Source organism: Panthera pardus, unplaced genomic scaffold, assembly GCF_024362965.1.
Source record: "Panthera pardus isolate Hobbes unplaced genomic scaffold, ASM2436296v1 HiC_scaffold_16, whole genome shotgun sequence".
Lineage (NCBI taxonomy): Eukaryota > Metazoa > Chordata > Mammalia > Carnivora > Felidae > Panthera > Panthera pardus.
The window spans coordinates 57,653,022-57,669,475 of record NW_026526721.1 but is presented as its reverse complement, the minus strand read 5'-3'; the positions used below and the strand labels follow the sequence as shown (position 1 = coordinate 57,669,475).

Sequence of the window (16,454 nt, the reverse complement as noted above, 5' to 3'; positions counted from 1 at the left end):
AAGAACAACAACAATATGCAGATGTTCTTCTTATCCTCATCATACAGATAGAAAAAGATAGAAAAAGATGTGAAGTAATTTGCCCAAGGTCACAGCCAACAAGAAGAGCTGGCAAGTGAGCCCAGATCCCAGTGACTCAAGGCTGGGAATCACTTACAAGAAACTGAAGGCAAACAGCCCTACTCTACTTTCCTTTTTCACCTGCCCTTTCTCCTACTGCCTAAGAAATAGGCAGGGTTCTGAAGGAGTATAGAAGGGCACCTCTCCTCTTGTTACTTCAAACCAAAGACTATAAGAAGGGCCGGTACAGCAAGTGGATTAGAATGAATTAAATGCCAGCTGAACAAAAGCCTCATTCTAACACTAAGATTCACACTGCTTTCTGTCCTATTTTTCCTTCCCTAGCTTCTCCAATTTTCATTAAAGAGAAGTTTAAACTATTGAGATGATTCTTCCAGAAAATTTAAGGACTAAGGATTACAGATCGTATGTTCTGAGAGCCCTAAGTCAGAAAGTAAGGATTTCCACTTGGCTCTAGAATCAACTCAGCTTCTCTTCTTCCTCACTAGCAATTAATTGGCTGAGGGCCAAGGAATAAGGTCCTTTGAGAAGATATTCTGACAATGATGTAACCAAACACACCTTGGCATATTACACTATAGATTTTCAAAGGCTTTAATGTGACTCACCTCTCCCAAGACATCCGTAGAGTTATTTTCCATAATCATGGGGATTTCTGGCTTAGCTTAAAGGCAAATAAAACACAGTTAGTGTCACTGAATACCATCTTACCTGGCCACTAGTGTGTGTGTGTGTGTGTGTGTGTGTGTGTATTCATCATTCATCAAATATTAATTAAACATCCACTATGTGCCCAGCTGTATGCTAAAGGCTTACGAAACAAAGGTGGACAAATCAACTTCACTGTCCTTAAGAAATTGACATTTTCATGGAAAATACAGATTTTAGAATACATCGGAGGATATTTCAGTGATTTTGACATCCTGTTAGACTGTAAGTGCCCTGAAGCCTATTTTCATTCATCCCTTCATCTCTAGAACTTACCAGTGACCAGCACAAAGTAGACATTGAGTACATTACGTTGAACCAAAGTGGCTTCAAGTCAGTGCTTGAGTGCAGCAGACAAGGCTGTCTGTGAACCACTGGAGAAATAGTAAGCCTGTCACAGGCTGTCAGTGTCTGTTACATCTAGACGCATTTGCCTCTACTTGCTGAAGGCCTTTTGTTGGGCATACCTGTGACCCTCTTTTAGGGATTTATTGGGCCTATGGGAGCTCACTCAGTCCACAAGCAGGGCAAACTGGACGTCTAGTGAGCTAATGGCTAGAACAGATAGGGAGTTGCTGGAGAATACCCCAACTTCCTTACCTTTATCTGGGAGAACTCTGATGTGTATTCCCCCAGAGTTCCCTGGTGGGAATGAGCTCTGAGCCCACACTGGTAACTGGCATGTTCACGTATATTTCATTATCTTCCTTCCCTTCCTTGGCTTTCTGACTCCTCTTCTGATGCTTCCCCCAATAAATTCCTTCAATAAATACTCCTCAAATAAATTAATTTAACTCAAATCCTTGTCTCAGTATTTTCTTTTGGGGAACCCAAACCAAGATAGACCCGAAATCACTAATGCGAGGAGGGGTATTCTGGCCATTCTGACCTCATATTAGCAACAGATACCATTGGAATGAAGGACCTGAAAGAAAGAACAGTTACTGAAAGTTGCAGGGGTGCTACAGAGACATTCCTTTTGAGGCTCAGGACAATCAGGTTTAAGGGCTTAGAAGGGTGCAGGAGCGAACTTGGGATAGCAGGTGATGCCCTGCTAAGGAAAGTAAAGTCAAGAAGATCAGTGAGAGGAGAGCAAGAAGTAGCAAAGGAGCCAGGGAAGCTTCTGGCCCCTGCACTGTTACAGATGGAGGTGTTATTCAGGACGAAGAAATAAAGTGGATTTAGGGCAACCACGCTGCAGTGGGTCTGTGCTACACTTGGGTATTTATTTTGAAGTTTCAAGTTTTTATTTTTGGTTTGTCCTATTTGAGGAATCACCGAGGACTGCTGAGTGGTTTCGGAATAAGACATGTATTATACTTCCATGCCAGGGCCACTAGGATATATACTTCGTGGCACACACAAAGAGTCTAAGGACTGGATGAGACAGGCCAAGCACAGCCTGGCTGGCCCATTTGCTAAAGGGGAAAGAAAGGAAGCAGGGAAAATCGAATGAACAGGCAGGCAGAATCTCCTATTTTTAAGCATCCACTGAGAGGAGATCAAAGAAGAAACAGAGACGTAGAGACAGAGAGGTGTAGACACAGACAGGGTGATAAGAGTAAGATGTGAAAGATCAAAAAGCATTCAAGACTAAGACGGAAGTCTCTGCCACAGAGAGATAGAGGGTGTGGTTTAAGTGTTGACAAGGCAGTTAGATCAAGTTGGGGTGCAATAACCCTTGGTCAAACCGGACATGGTTTGCCCAGCTTAGAATCGACACGTGTTTTCACATCCTGGATAGCTGCCTTCATTGATTTGCCTAAAGTCAGGCCAGATGAGTCAGTTTTGTGTTTGTTCGAAGACAGTCACGCCCCAGTAAGTGAGCCGACAGTGATATCGATGAAAGAAATGAACAGTCTTTCCCACCTCTTCACAGAGCACTGTTCGGGCTCCATAAGCAACTTGATCATTAGGGGTGATCAATTATCTCTTAGACCATCCACAAGGAGAGATGGAAAGAGGGGGAGGGAAGGAAAGGGAGCCAGAGAGAGAGAGAGAGACATAAGAATATCTACAAGAGACTTCCAACTACATAAATCTTGGCTGTAGCTGCCTCCATCTTTATGAACTACAGTCTTTGTATTTCCCTCAAAATACTGAATTCTCTGATCTCTATTAATAATGCCGTAAGATTCTAAGTGAAAACAAAGATTATTCATTTGTCTGGTCATTCAGAGAACTGAGGGAAAATCTAGTAGCTCGTGTGCTCATGTTTTGTGAGGTTATTTTCTCTCCAGTTCCCTCATTTGCAAAAACAATAATGGCTCATCCACATCACTGCTTTTCTCTTTGCCTTCACTTAAAAATGACTTGGTAAAAAACACAGTTCTTGGGGACAAAGATGAAAACAATCCAAAGCCAAGGGTTTGGATTTTATATTTACTAATATCGCCTGGCCTCACTGAGCAAAATAGAATTTTCACATTTTCCGCAAATTTGCTCCCCGCAGAGCCTGTGAAACTTGAGTGGGCCATCGTGGATATTTCCGCTCCACACTTCAGTGGATGCAGGGACAGAGGGCCATCCTGCAGGCTCCTTCACTGAGGAGCTGGCCCTGCTGGGGGTGGGGGGACTCCTGCAGTTTCTCTGGAGCTGTGTTTATCGTTTTCCTTTTCTCACACTGTCCCTATTCTGCCTCACTCCAGCAAGCAACCAAGACAATTAGACAACTCAGTAATTAGATTTTGGCAGCTATAATTAAAGAGATTCCCAGTATTCTCAGGAAACATTAAAGTTGTAAATAAGGAGTAGTCACCAGGAGACTGGCCACTCTATGGCTTTCAGTGTGATTTTATTCTATTAACTCAATCCTCATTCTTTAACTCCCTACCCTTATCCTCACCCCTAACGTGAATGCCAGTATCAAGGGCAACAGAGCTCTAGAATAGCTACCCTGCGGGGCTGCTCTCCAGAGACCGGGGCACTTTCTCTGTAGGAGAGAACAAGGCAGGAAAAATGGACAGGAGGACGGCAGGGAGTCCAGAGAACGGAAGCTCTTACCAAAAACCTTGACTGTGGTGGAGCTCCTCAAGGTTTTACCAGGTCTGACCATAACGTGGCAGGAGAACTTCCGGCCATCATCGTGGATTTGGATTGGAGAGAGGTAGAGTTTATAGTCTGTACCTAGCTTGACTCTGTCTTTAAATAGTGTGGAATTGCTGATGGAGTGACCTTGGGTGATACATGCTTCCTGAGTTCCGTTATCTTCCTGCTGAAAGAAATATTCCTGGTTACTCAGCACTCAATCGTGTCAGCTCCAGACTAGATGTTCACATGCATTAATTCATTTATATCTTGTAAAAAATACAGGTGATGGATGAAGAAGTGAAATTAAGAGATATTTGCTATGTTACTAGAGAAAAGATCATTACATTTGACTTTCAATGACTAGAGTCGCCCTCTCCTAACAAGAATAGAAACTTGATGTTCTTCTGACTAGAACTTCCCCTTCATAACTTTCCATAAGGTGCATATCAGCAGTGGATTTGGGGGGCACAGCACTGGGGGCTAATGAAAGATCATAATTCTTATTTCAAGTTCAAGAATCTATTTTTTTAAGTTTATTTATTTTGAGAGAGAAAGCACACAGGTGGGAAAGGGACAGAGACAGAGAGAAAGAGAGAGAGAGAGAGAGAGAGAGAGAGAGAGAATCCCAAGCAGGCTTTGCACTGCTAGTGCAGAGTCTGATGTGGGGTTTGAACCCATAAACCATGAGATCATGACCTGAGCTGAAGTCAAGAGCCGGACGATTAACTGACTGAACCACCCAGGTGCCCCAAAGTTCAAGAATCCTAATGCTAAGATGTGCTGTATCCATTTTGTTAATTAAATCTTCATCTGGACCGGATGATTATGGTTGTCCTCCCTTCCACCTTTCCTTTGGAAAAGGTCTCATTTTAGCTCCCCATGGGGTCAGGACCAGGATGAAGTAAAGAGGCTCTTAGCACTCACTCTCAGGACCCTATCAGTGCAGGGTGGGTATCTGAGAGTAAGTGCCTTCTTAAATTTTGTGCCCTGGGCACTTTGCCTCCTTCCCTCTGACTAGTCATGGTCCTTGCCCTTCTCTTTTTTATTTCTATGCTATCTTCATAGAGGACACATAAAGGGTAGACTCTGAATATTAATTAAAATTCCACAAATCAGAGTTTATTTGAAGCCCTTGGTTCTTCTATTCCATATCCATTCGTGCATTTATAAAGGAAAGCTCCTATTCTTCTTGCCATACCCAGAATTTCCATGGACGAGATCGCTGGGCAATCATCGTGCTGGTCAGTGTCGGTAAATGTGCTAAGGGCTGGTGATGAGGGGACGCTTGAGGGGCACAAGGATAGAGGAAGGGTTATGATCTCATTCTTCTATAAATAACTGAATATTCTCAGTTGAGTTGCTTTGAAAACATTCTGACACACCAAGTTTCTCCTCTGCAGATTCTACCTCAGTTGTTCTGGGATGAAACTCAGGCTGGAACATTTTTTAAAAGGTCCTCATGGGGCGCCTGGGCGGCTTGGTCAGTTAAGCGTCTGACTTCGGCTCAGGTCATGATCTCATGGTCCGTGAGTTCGAGCCCCACATCGGGCTCTGTGCTGACAGCTCAGAGCCTGGAGCCTCTTTCAGATTCTGTGTCTCCCTCTCTCTCTGCTCCTCCCCTGTTCATGTTCTGTCTCTCTCTGTCTCAAAAATAAATAAATGTTAAAAAAAAAATTTATAAAAAAAAAAAAAAGGTCCTCAAAGGATCCAGGTCTGAGAACCACTGGTCTAACTCTAAACAACAGATTAATCAATCATTATGTGCAGAGATCAGGGGAAACGGAGAGAACTGAGATAAACAGCAATGCATTTGGTGGAGAAGTCACGAAATAATGAAAACAAAGATCTGTCACTTGGAACCTCTGGTTTAAATCTGTCAAAAAAAACCCCAAAAAACAAAAAAAACAACACCACTATACATATTCAGAGTAGAAGAAACAGAAGCTAGGAGAGTTAGAGAATTCAAGTATGATCTGGGAGCAGAAACAGCGGAAACATGAAGGCAGACTTTATTTAAATAGTTTATATAAATATTTCCAGAATATACTTAGTAGAAACTCTTACGTAAGACACCATTCTTTAGGTGACATGGGCTAAGATTGCTATCAGCTTTACATACAGATACATAGACAGTACTGTTTGTAAACAGTGATGCCCTGCTCAGAGACTTACCCTGAAACAATGTACATACCTTTGACCCCACAATAAGAAAGGACCTAGGACTCTGTGCTACTATCTTCCTAGTGAAGAAGCATATAGAAAATTAAAAGGAGACAGCTTACATTCTGGAGACAGGGCCCAAAAAGGAGCCCTCTGCATTGGGTGGTGACAGAAGAAAATGGACGCGGTTCACTCAATGGCTGCAGATCTGGAGGCCAATAATTAAGGAAGCAGGCTCCCCCTGCAGGTCTGCACACTGAGCTAACTTCTACAGCTCTTGCTTCACTCACAGGTTCTCTTTTTGTGAGGATCTTCAGAGCTCAAAATGCTTTTTGGCCACTTAGTAAATGTCTCCCCATTGGGAACATTTCCATCTGTTACTTTGTAGTGGGAAGAAAGGCAGTCAGAAGCTGAGGTTGGAAACTAGGGAGACAAAAGCTGTTTTTCCATTATTGTGTTGCTGGGTGTGGCCGGGCCAGGGTAGTTTAACTGCTAGAGGAGTTATAAAGGGGGCCCAGGCAAGAATCTGCAGGGAATGGCTGCCTTCACCCAGCAAATGAGAGAAGAGGTGAGGGAAAAAGGAGCCCAGGCAGACAATGAAATGTCTGGAGCTGGAAGAGGGGAAACTAATACTAATAATATGCTACAACCACTATTAAAGTTTTATATTGTTATTAATCATAGCTTAAATTTATTTAGCACACACTATGTTTTAGACATTGTACAAAGTTCTTTTGAGTCTTTTTTTTTTTTTTTTTTTTTTTTGATGTTTATTTTGGAGAGAGAGAGAGAGAGAGAGATAGAGCCCAAGCAGGGTAGGGTCAAAGAGAAAGGGAGACAAAGAATCCGAAGCAGGCTCCAGGCTCTGATCTGTCAGCACAGAGCCCGATGTGGGGCTCGAACTCGCAAACCGTGAGATCATGACCTGAGCTGAAGTCGGACGCTTAACCGACTGAGCGACCCAGGCGCCCCTTTTGAGTCTTATTTATTTCTATGACAATCTGGAATAAACTAAGGTTGAGTAATTTGCTCAAAGGTCAAACAAAGCAAGAAGGTGCTTAAGTCAGGGCATCAAAAAGCAGAGATGCCCAGGTCCAGGGAAGTTAAACCTCAGAGACAACACATACTAATAAAAACCAAACAATCACAAAACAATAAAAAGAACTTTTTGTTTTGTTTTTTCGTTTTTGAGTATGTGGAATGAAAAATTTAAAAGAAATTCCAGGAAGCCAGAGGCCTTTATATACATTGTAGATTACAGAGGTGTGGACAATTTGTTGAGTGAAGAAGCTGTTTCATAATATAGTGATCTACCTTTGGTGATAGGGGTCAGAGAGTATACCTCTGATCTTACCTAATAATGATCTTAGGTAACCTTGTCTGCTGAAAACATACTGGTAAGAGGTCTTGTACAGAATCTTTATTCTTGCCTGGTTTTTTTTTTTTCTTCTTTTCTTGAAAAAAATTGGATAATGTGTAAAGGTGTTTTTTGTTTGTTTGTTTGTTTGTTTGTTTGTTTTTTGAGAGAGACAGAGGCAGGGCAAGCAGGGAAGGGCCAGACAGAGAGGGAGACAGAATCCCAAGCGCACTCTGCACAGGCAGCTTGAACCCACAAAACCATGAGATCATGACCTGAGCTGAAACAAGAGTTGGACGCTTAACTGTCTGAGCCACCCAGGCACCCTCCCCCCTGCCTTTTTAAAAAGTTTTGTTAATTTAGATAACTTTTAAAAATATTAATAAATATTTAGTTTTAAAAATTTTTTTTGATGTTTATTTTTGAGAGAGAGAGAGATACAGTGTGAGTATGGGAGGAGCAGAGAGAGGGGGAAACACAGAATCCGAAGCAGGCTCCAGGCTCTGAGCTGTCAGCACAGAGCCCGACACGGGGCTCGAACTCACGAACCACAAGATCATGACCTGAGCTGAAGTCGGATCCTTAACTGACTGAGCCACCCAGGCACCCTTAAAATATTAATAAATATTTCTAAAGCCTAATGGGATTCTCACATTGGAGGAGCCATATGATTTAATGAAGAGTACAGACTGAATTAGCATACATACAGTATACCATGCTTGTCCTGACCCTCAGTAGCTACTCAAGTAATACAGACTGTCTTCCAGCCTCGCTGATGATCAGTCTGTACTTCATGAGCATCCACTATCTGCAAGGCTAAACTGAAGCATTATAGAGAGTCATAAAATGGATCCTTTAAAGATTATCTTGCAATATGTACTGAGTATAGGTACTATGCTAAGCTGTTTAGTTGTATTATTTACAACCTCACAATACCAGCATAAAGTCAATACTGTAATCATCCCCTTTTACAGATGAAGAAGTAAAACTTAGTTTAGGCCACATATCCAAAGTCGTACTGAATTCTGAGACAAAAGGAAAAACATGTGCACCTGTAGGCACTTCTCAAATATTCTCCCATATTTTGACCGAGTGGAAAAATTAATTTAAAAAATCTACAATTAAAAAAATGTTTTATGACCGCGTAAAGTGGTGGCCATGGGGGACATGATGCCATGAAGTCCCAGAAACCACAGGCAAATTGGAAAATACTACTCCTTGGACAGCATACCAGGGTCTCAAAACAGACAAACAACGGCTTATGCTTATTTGAAATTTTGATATTTTATTCATCATGCATTTTCTCTAAGTTTTGATTTTATTTATTTACTTAAAAATTATTTTAATGTTTATTTTTGAAAGAGAGACAGACAGAGCATGAGTGGGGAAGGAGCAGAGAGAGAAGAGGGACAGAATCTGAAGCAGGCTCCAGGCTCTGAGCTATCAGCACAGAGCCCGATGTGGGGCTCAAACCCACGAATCATGAGATCGTGACCTGAGCCGAAGTCAGACACTTAACCAACTGAGCCACCCAGGTGCCCCTCTAAGTTTTGATTTTAAAAAATATTTCATTAAAATATGTACCTTAATTACTGATATTGGGGGGCAGTCCCTTAAAATTTGCATCTAAGGAGAGGACCTTGCTCACCTCACTCTAATCCTAGCTCCTACGTCACACAGCTAGTAAATGGCAAGAGCCAGGATTTTGAAAACAATTTCCTCCCAAAAGTCATGCTGTTAATGACTGCAATATTCAGCCTCATAAGAGTAGTAGAACAAACAGTCCTTGCCTTTTCTGCTTATAGTCTATTTGAGAAGAACAAATTCACGAGAAAAAAAAATCAGGACCCACAGAAGAGAAATAAATGGATAATTACATTTTGGACAGGAGTTGGGAAAAATAATTAGGATGATGAGGGTTGGACAGGGTAGTACTGAACCATGAAAAACTCTTCCTGTGTCCCTTCATGACCTTAATAACAAGCCTTAAAATGATTTGTGGGTGCTTTCCTGTTTTTGTACTATAATCAGAATTTCCAATGCAGAAAAGAGGCATTGGTACTATTTGATTTAGTGATATTACCTCATCTCTGGGCTGGCCTGAGCTCCAGGTCAGACCGGTCTGTGAGGACCATACCACATGGCAGGCATTGAGCTATAGTATAGAGCTCATTCGATAAATTCTGTTAATTTTATCGATTGTTACTTCTTTATCTCCAAACTGCTTCTTATCTTCACACTTCCTCCATTTATTTTCCATCCAGTGAGTGCTGTCAAAGCAGGCTGCTTGCAAAGCTCCCCACGTCCACTTTTGTAGAGCACCAGAACAATATTTTTCCCGTCATTGCAATTGGTTGTCAGTTCTTTGTGGGTTGGCTACCACTTTATTTCTGATTATGGTGAAGACAATTGGGGTCAGCAGCTATCAGGTAGAAGGTGACAGTTTCATTTTCTGAATAGCAAGGCTTCCCACAGGCATGGAAAGCTGACATTGTTTATAATGCCAGTCCACTTTTTGTTTAAACATAAAACATTGCAAATACTAAAGAAGAGTATGTGGAAAAGATGCATTTATAGAGATGTAAAGAAACATAAGCATCTAGGTTTTAGTCATGTGCTTTTATCACTAATATTGAACTATTTGAACCTGATAGAGTCCTCTCCTTTTTTTCCTGATGTTTAGGAGAAAAATCATGGGTCTCTCCTTCTTCACAAACTTTAGAAACAAACATTCCCTCAGCACCTCTCTACACCCCCACTACCAACTTGTACTCACGGGTCCCAGATCTTGGTATAGTACACGTCTGGGGTTTGCTGGCCAACTGTTCTTCAATTATCCAGCTCAAATATAATCTAAGAACTTTTCCAGGTCCATTTGCTCAGAATCAAACCGTTCTCCCTCTATGCTGCCATTTTTTTTTACATTTTTACTGACGCTGTATTTCATAGCAGGAAATATATTTGATGTCGTTTTGTATCCCTGCAGGACCTAACACTCAAAACAGATTCACAGATGTTTGCAGGATTGAATTGAAATTTATACTGTAGGAAATCAGGGTGATACTTTGGAATGAAAACAGAATATTAGACTCTATTTAGAAGCTCCCAGAATAAGCCTGAAGGATTTCCCAGATGACCATACCCTTGTGCCCCAGGACGTAAACTGGAAAAACGGCTACTTGTCCCTTATCTACCAACTGCATTCCCCCTAAACATAAACATCCTATGACTTCTTATTCATCATCCCATCATATACGGAAACCCTCAGTGCCCGCTGACAGATTAACCCTTTGTGTTTATTTGATGACCACTCACGCTACATCAATGTTGGATACGCTATTTGCATCTGATGCCTTTCTACTTCAGTCTACTCACTACCCTGGAATGTAACTTCTCCAAATGCTAAGAAACCACTCCATGGACACATTTAACACAGCCATTGCATGGGGTCAGGTACACAGAGAAAATCATTTTTTAAATGATAACTGAGAATCCCAATGATAACCCTTGTCATGAGGGTCCTAACAGAATTAATTAGGTTTTATAAAATTCCACACAGAAGACATGACTTTTGTTTTTCAGTGACCTCGACTACAATAATCGTAGTTTATAAAATCGTTTCCAGGGCTTGGTGCAGCCTCTGAAGTGGGAGCATTTTGTAGCTTCCTGGAGCGACTGAGTTCAGTCCAGTAGGTTCCTACACTCTTTACTTTGTCTTCACCACCTGCACTCTTGAACCTTTTTCTAAATTCCACATTATAGCATGTTTTAAAAAACAATTGTCTTATTAGGACTATTATTGCTCATTTAACAAAAGGTTAAGAGATGATTATTGCTCATTTAATAAGAGATTAAATACTGGGGGTGGGGGGGGGGTGGTATATGTCCTCTGCAGACCTGTCACAGTCATGACTTGAAAAGCTGTCCTAATATGAGGACACTAGATGATTTCATGTCAGGCTTGCTGAACCCCACAGCTGCCAACACTGTGGAGCACAGATGTAAACTAGAGGAGTAAATAGATTTTGACATTTAAAGAGGGAATGCACAGTAGGAATTTCATCAGCACATTTGCCAATACAATGTTCCCTTTGAAGAGAGATTTCTTCAAATCAAAAAGATCCCTCAAGTTGTCTGCATCATGGTGCATCCTTCAAAGTGACAGCATGGCTTGAGGTTCTAGAAGTTTAAGATCGCCTCGCTGTGTGACCTTAGGTGCCCTCTCTCTGTCCCTCATTTATCCTGAAGGTCCTGGCAGGATGCAAAGATAAGGTCTGCATAGTCCCCTTCATTTCTTTGAAGGAAACTGCTAGATAGAAGTTGTCTTCTCAGTTATCTGGTGATTGGTATGTAATGAGCTGCTCATTAACCATTTGAATAGCCAGTGTGAATTTAGTGACCATCAGTTTAACAGGAGTCCAATGAATAGGACTATGAGGGAAAGGGACAAAGAGAAACAGAGAAACAGATCCGTTCAATTATTTATTCTCTGTTGAGGGCCTGTGTTCTAAGTACTAATTAGATGCTACGGAGTTTTGAAATGAGGGGCACAGCTTTTTGCTCTGGAGAAGCTCAGTTGACACTTGCTTAGAAAAACAGATGACCCACCCTTTAGGTAAGATAAGAACACTATAGATCAACTTACTCGCCAGCATAAATCTCTACGGTCAAGCTTTGTTAAAGTATATTATTATTGATTGCGATTAAACTTGATTATTCCCATTGATAGTGAATTTGTGATAATTACAGTGGAATTCTTGCCCACTGGTGGGAAACAGGAATAGCGCAAGCAAGGTGTAGATAGTACACTTCCATTGCTGTAACGTTTAGTATAGCCAGTTCCTGCCCTCTTGAGACCATTTCCACTTTTCAACTTTTTTCTGCGATTGTTTGTTAAGACCAATTGAATTATACTAATGATACGTGTAATGGTAGGAAGACTTGCATTTTAGAAACCAAACCTTATAAAGGGAGGAAAAAAGTGTTTTCTGATGGATGACAAAGAGACGCCGTAGCTCTCAGAAGATTTTGAGAAAGTTATTTCCGAACATTTTTTTCTTTTCATCCTGACTATTCAAAAAATATCTAGACAGTGAAAGCTGTTTGCTGTTTGCATCCGTAGTTTGCATTTTAAGGCCTCCTTGCAAGTCTATTATTTTGGGTTTGGCACATCCTCAGAGAAATCTTTGCATAGGAAGGGTCTAGTTTCCAAGATAGTCCATAAAAATGTAGGTAACTTATAATATGCATTATAATTTATGCAGATACAGTATTTTATAAATTGTATCAGCCATTACATCCATGGAGATCTAGGAGTTCTGCAAAAATTTTTAAAACCTGTGTTTGATGACAATCTAAAAATTAATCATATTTTGGATCATCTAAAGAAATACCCGATTAGGTGATTCTCAAAACTGTGTTTATGGTTATCTTTATTTTATTTTATTTTTTATGTGTATTTATTTTTGAGAAAGAGTATGATTGGGGAGGGGCAGAGAGACCCATGCGCATGCACACCCACACCCACACCCACACAGAGGATCCAAGCAGGCTTTCTGACAGCACAATGCCCGATGGGAGGTTCAAACTCATGAACCATGAGATCATGACCTGAGCTGACGCTCAAACGACTGAGCCACCCAGGTACCCCTTCTGCCTATATCTTATAAGCATTAGAGTTTGTCTTTCCCGATCTAAAGAAATGCTGTGTATTCCCCAGGATGCAGCAGCAAGGGTTCTAGGAAAAAAGGTTTCTCCCTCTGTACGTGTTGTTTATAAAACAAGTATTTGTGAGAAGGGGTTTCTGCTGGATGTGGCTCCTCTCCAGGGCACCATCATACTCTTGCCTCTCTGTAATCATGGTTTGGTATATAGCTTGAAATAGAAACTAACCTTTAGGAACTAATTTTTAAATTACTGTATTCATAGACCTGGAGGCTTGCTGAGTTAGAAGGAATCTTAGTGCCCTCCCTTCCCTCCCCTGCCAGTCCCCCACCTTCCACATAATGCCTGCTTTCCTCCTGTGTGCTTCCTTCCCTATTATTACTTGTTATTCATTTTTATTTCATTAATATTTAAAGATCATTGCAGTTATTCACTGAAAAGGGCAACACTTACCACCAACCATGCAAAGGTGAACTCAGACGAAATTTCTGAGGAGATATTTTGAAAGCATGGTATTTCCAGAGTCTGATTTATCTGTACTTCTATTAAATGGCTGCTTCTCCGTTCATCCTGTGTAACTATAACAAAACATAGGTGGCAAAGACATGAACATGCGATTGGTTTCTGAAATGCTTTTTTATGAGAGAAACAGGAACAGTTTTACTATAGAGACTTATGCACCCTCAGGGCACACCTATGACAAGGCAAAACCCCACTAAGGTCCTCATTGTCTAAATAGAACCACTGAGAGTCACTGAAAATTTGCAGGAAACTACTCTTAAAGAATCCAACTCACAATCTGAAATGTTCCTCTGCTTTAGCCCCAAAGTTTGTGCTTTAGGTTTCAGATCATACTTTCTTGATCAGTCAGAATGTAAAACTTTATAACCTGACCTCGAACTGTCTTTTTAAAAATCCGAATAGATGTAATTTTTTTAAGAGATGTTTTCGGTCCATGGCAAAATGGAGTGAAAAGTACAGAGAGTTCCCATTGTCCCCCATGCGTGCACAATGTTCCCAGCTATTAGCACCCTTAACCACAGTGGTACATTTGCGACAACTGATAAAACTACATTGAGATATCATGATCACCCCCAAGTCTATAGTTTACTTACATTAGAATTCACTCTTGGAGTTGTACATTCTATGGGTTTTGATGACTGCCTAATGACAAGTATTCACCATAGTAGTGTCACACAGAATAGTTTCACTGCCCTAAAATTCCTCTGTGCTCCACCTATTCGTCCCTCCTTCCTGCCAAACTCTGACATCCACTGATCTTTTTACCGCCTTCATGTCTAGTTGTCCTTTTAGACCTTATAAACCTTCCTCCAAAGAGCGGATGATATAGAAAAATACACGAGGAAACTCTAAAGAAGCATTGTTAATGGATTTTCATTTTTAACGTAATTTGAGATAAATGTCAGTTTCATAGCCTCTCTTTGGGAAAGTGTAGACACATTTGTAACTAAACTACAGTAAGATCAAAAAACAATTGATAAATGGAAAGAACTCTATCATACTAATATCCTGAAAATATTATTGTTTCCATGTCTATACAAATCTTGTTTATATGTATATGTTTTCTCATACTTTGCAATTCTCTTAACTAATAAACATTACTTAAAATGTTTTGCATGATTGTATTTTTACTTCAAATGTTTTGCACGATTCTTAAACAATTTGTAGCTAAAATTTTCAGAGACTTTATGTCATTCTGTCACTTATATACACCATCATTTGTTCTGTCATTTCCAACACATTGGATCATGTATTCTTTCAGTGTGGGGTTTTAAGCTATTATAATCTATATAGCAAGGATCATCCTTATACTAATAGCTTTCCCCTGACCATTCAGCTTCTTAAGATAAATCTCCAGAAGTATAATTAATGGATCATGGGGTATGAGCACTCTCATTATTATCAACAGCCTATTTTTTTTTAAGTGGGGTATTTCTCAGTTTGGAATGTTATATCTACCCTTAGAACTCGGTGATATTCCAATCTCTCAGCAATAGTAGCTATCCTGTTTACTGATAATTCTTTCCTCCTCCCTTCCTAAACTGAAACCTGGCCTTCCCATTAGGGCACAACTTCCTTGTATCATTCTCAAATAGTGGTTGTTTATTTTCTTGTACCCTTATTTCTTCAAGATTAGGAGATGGGATCGCTGCTGTCCTTGTTCTTTATTACTGCTTCCAAACATTATTCCAACCCCATAATTAAAAAAAAAAGCCTGTCCTTTATGGTGAAAACAATTTAGCTATAACACTACTTCCAAATGGATTTGTATACCACCACCAAAATTGTTTGCCAGGATTGCACATCATTACTACTATTTAATTTTATTCTTAAAATTACTATAAATGTTTTTTTTTCTGTAATTGTTGTACTTACATAAATTTATTTTAAACAGAGAGTGAACTAGGCACTAATATCTAATTTAGAACTAGGCACTAATACTAATGAAATTCACTTGATATGTTAGTTATATTTTAATGTGCCTTACCCAAATATATAAGTATTAAACTTTTGTGAAGTTCTTCCAGATGCTGGGAAGTTGGCAATGCAACTACCTAACTTTTTTAATATCCCTGAAGCTGCCTATAAAAACAGACAAGGTAACTAGAGTAGCAAACGTAAAAACATACAGGCTGTATCTCTAGAGACACCAATTAACAACATATTCCCATTAACAGGTGGGGACAAATCACTGAACCACTGTGGTATCAGCAACTGAGCAGAAAGAAACAGAGGAAAATTGACTGGGCTTCTGATGCCCCTGAGAACTAGGGAATTCCCCTCCAAAAGCAACAGATAATCACTAGAAAGACATGTGGACTAATCTGAGAATAACAGCAGAAATGGAGAAAGGGGCTTGCAGGCACTAGATTACCCATGCCTTCGAGGGAAACAAGGAAAAGCTTGTCAGCACCGGGACAGAGGGTGCTTTTCAGACATATCCCTCCACTGAGAAGAATCCCCTGGGAGTAGAATCCAAATTAAACCGGACAGGTCCAATAGGAGAAAGCAAACAGGCAATTTAGATAAAAGTGAGGGATAGGAGGAGAGGAAGTATATCTCAGAAAGTACAATGGAATATTATTTCCCTTGAAAATAACAGAAGATATGGCTCTAGAGACACTGAACACCCCAGAAAAGCTAGCCTGGCCCACCCTTCCATGGAAAAAATCAGCATGCATTTACCTTAAGCGTGAGCAATAGGAAAAGGATGGGATAGAATCACAGGTAAAGATACTACAAAAAAAGAGAGAAAAGGGAACAAAAGAACATCCCCACAACAATGACAGCATATAAGACAAAGATAACTTCAAAATAAATAAAAACTATACCCTAATAATTGAAAATGAGATAAAAGAGATAAGAAAAGTGATACGAGCTGTGAAAAATTTTAGCCAGACTGGTAAATGAATCAACTGGAGAGAAGGAAGCA

The 16,454-nt window shown here is 40.3% G+C and overlaps 1 protein-coding gene across 9 annotated transcripts in view; it reads right to left on the bottom strand.

The window, feature by feature from the left end:
- CD96 (CD96 molecule) overlaps positions 1–16,454 on the bottom strand; it is a 96,036-nt gene that overhangs the window by 61,410 nt on the left and 18,172 nt on the right. For 7 of the 9 annotated variants that reach the window (XM_019448297.2, XM_019448300.2, XM_019448301.2 and 4 more), the window contains 3 exons: positions 13,454–13,578; positions 3,793–4,003; positions 690–745 (listed from right to left, as the gene is read on the bottom strand). In XM_019448297.2, the coding sequence (XP_019303842.2) occupies positions 690–745; positions 3,793–4,003; positions 13,454–13,578 (392 nt within the window). The remainder of the gene's footprint in view (positions 1–689; positions 746–3,792; positions 4,004–13,453; positions 13,579–16,454) is intronic. The other 2 variants (XM_053903326.1, XM_019448299.2) reach the window with 1 other exon arrangement.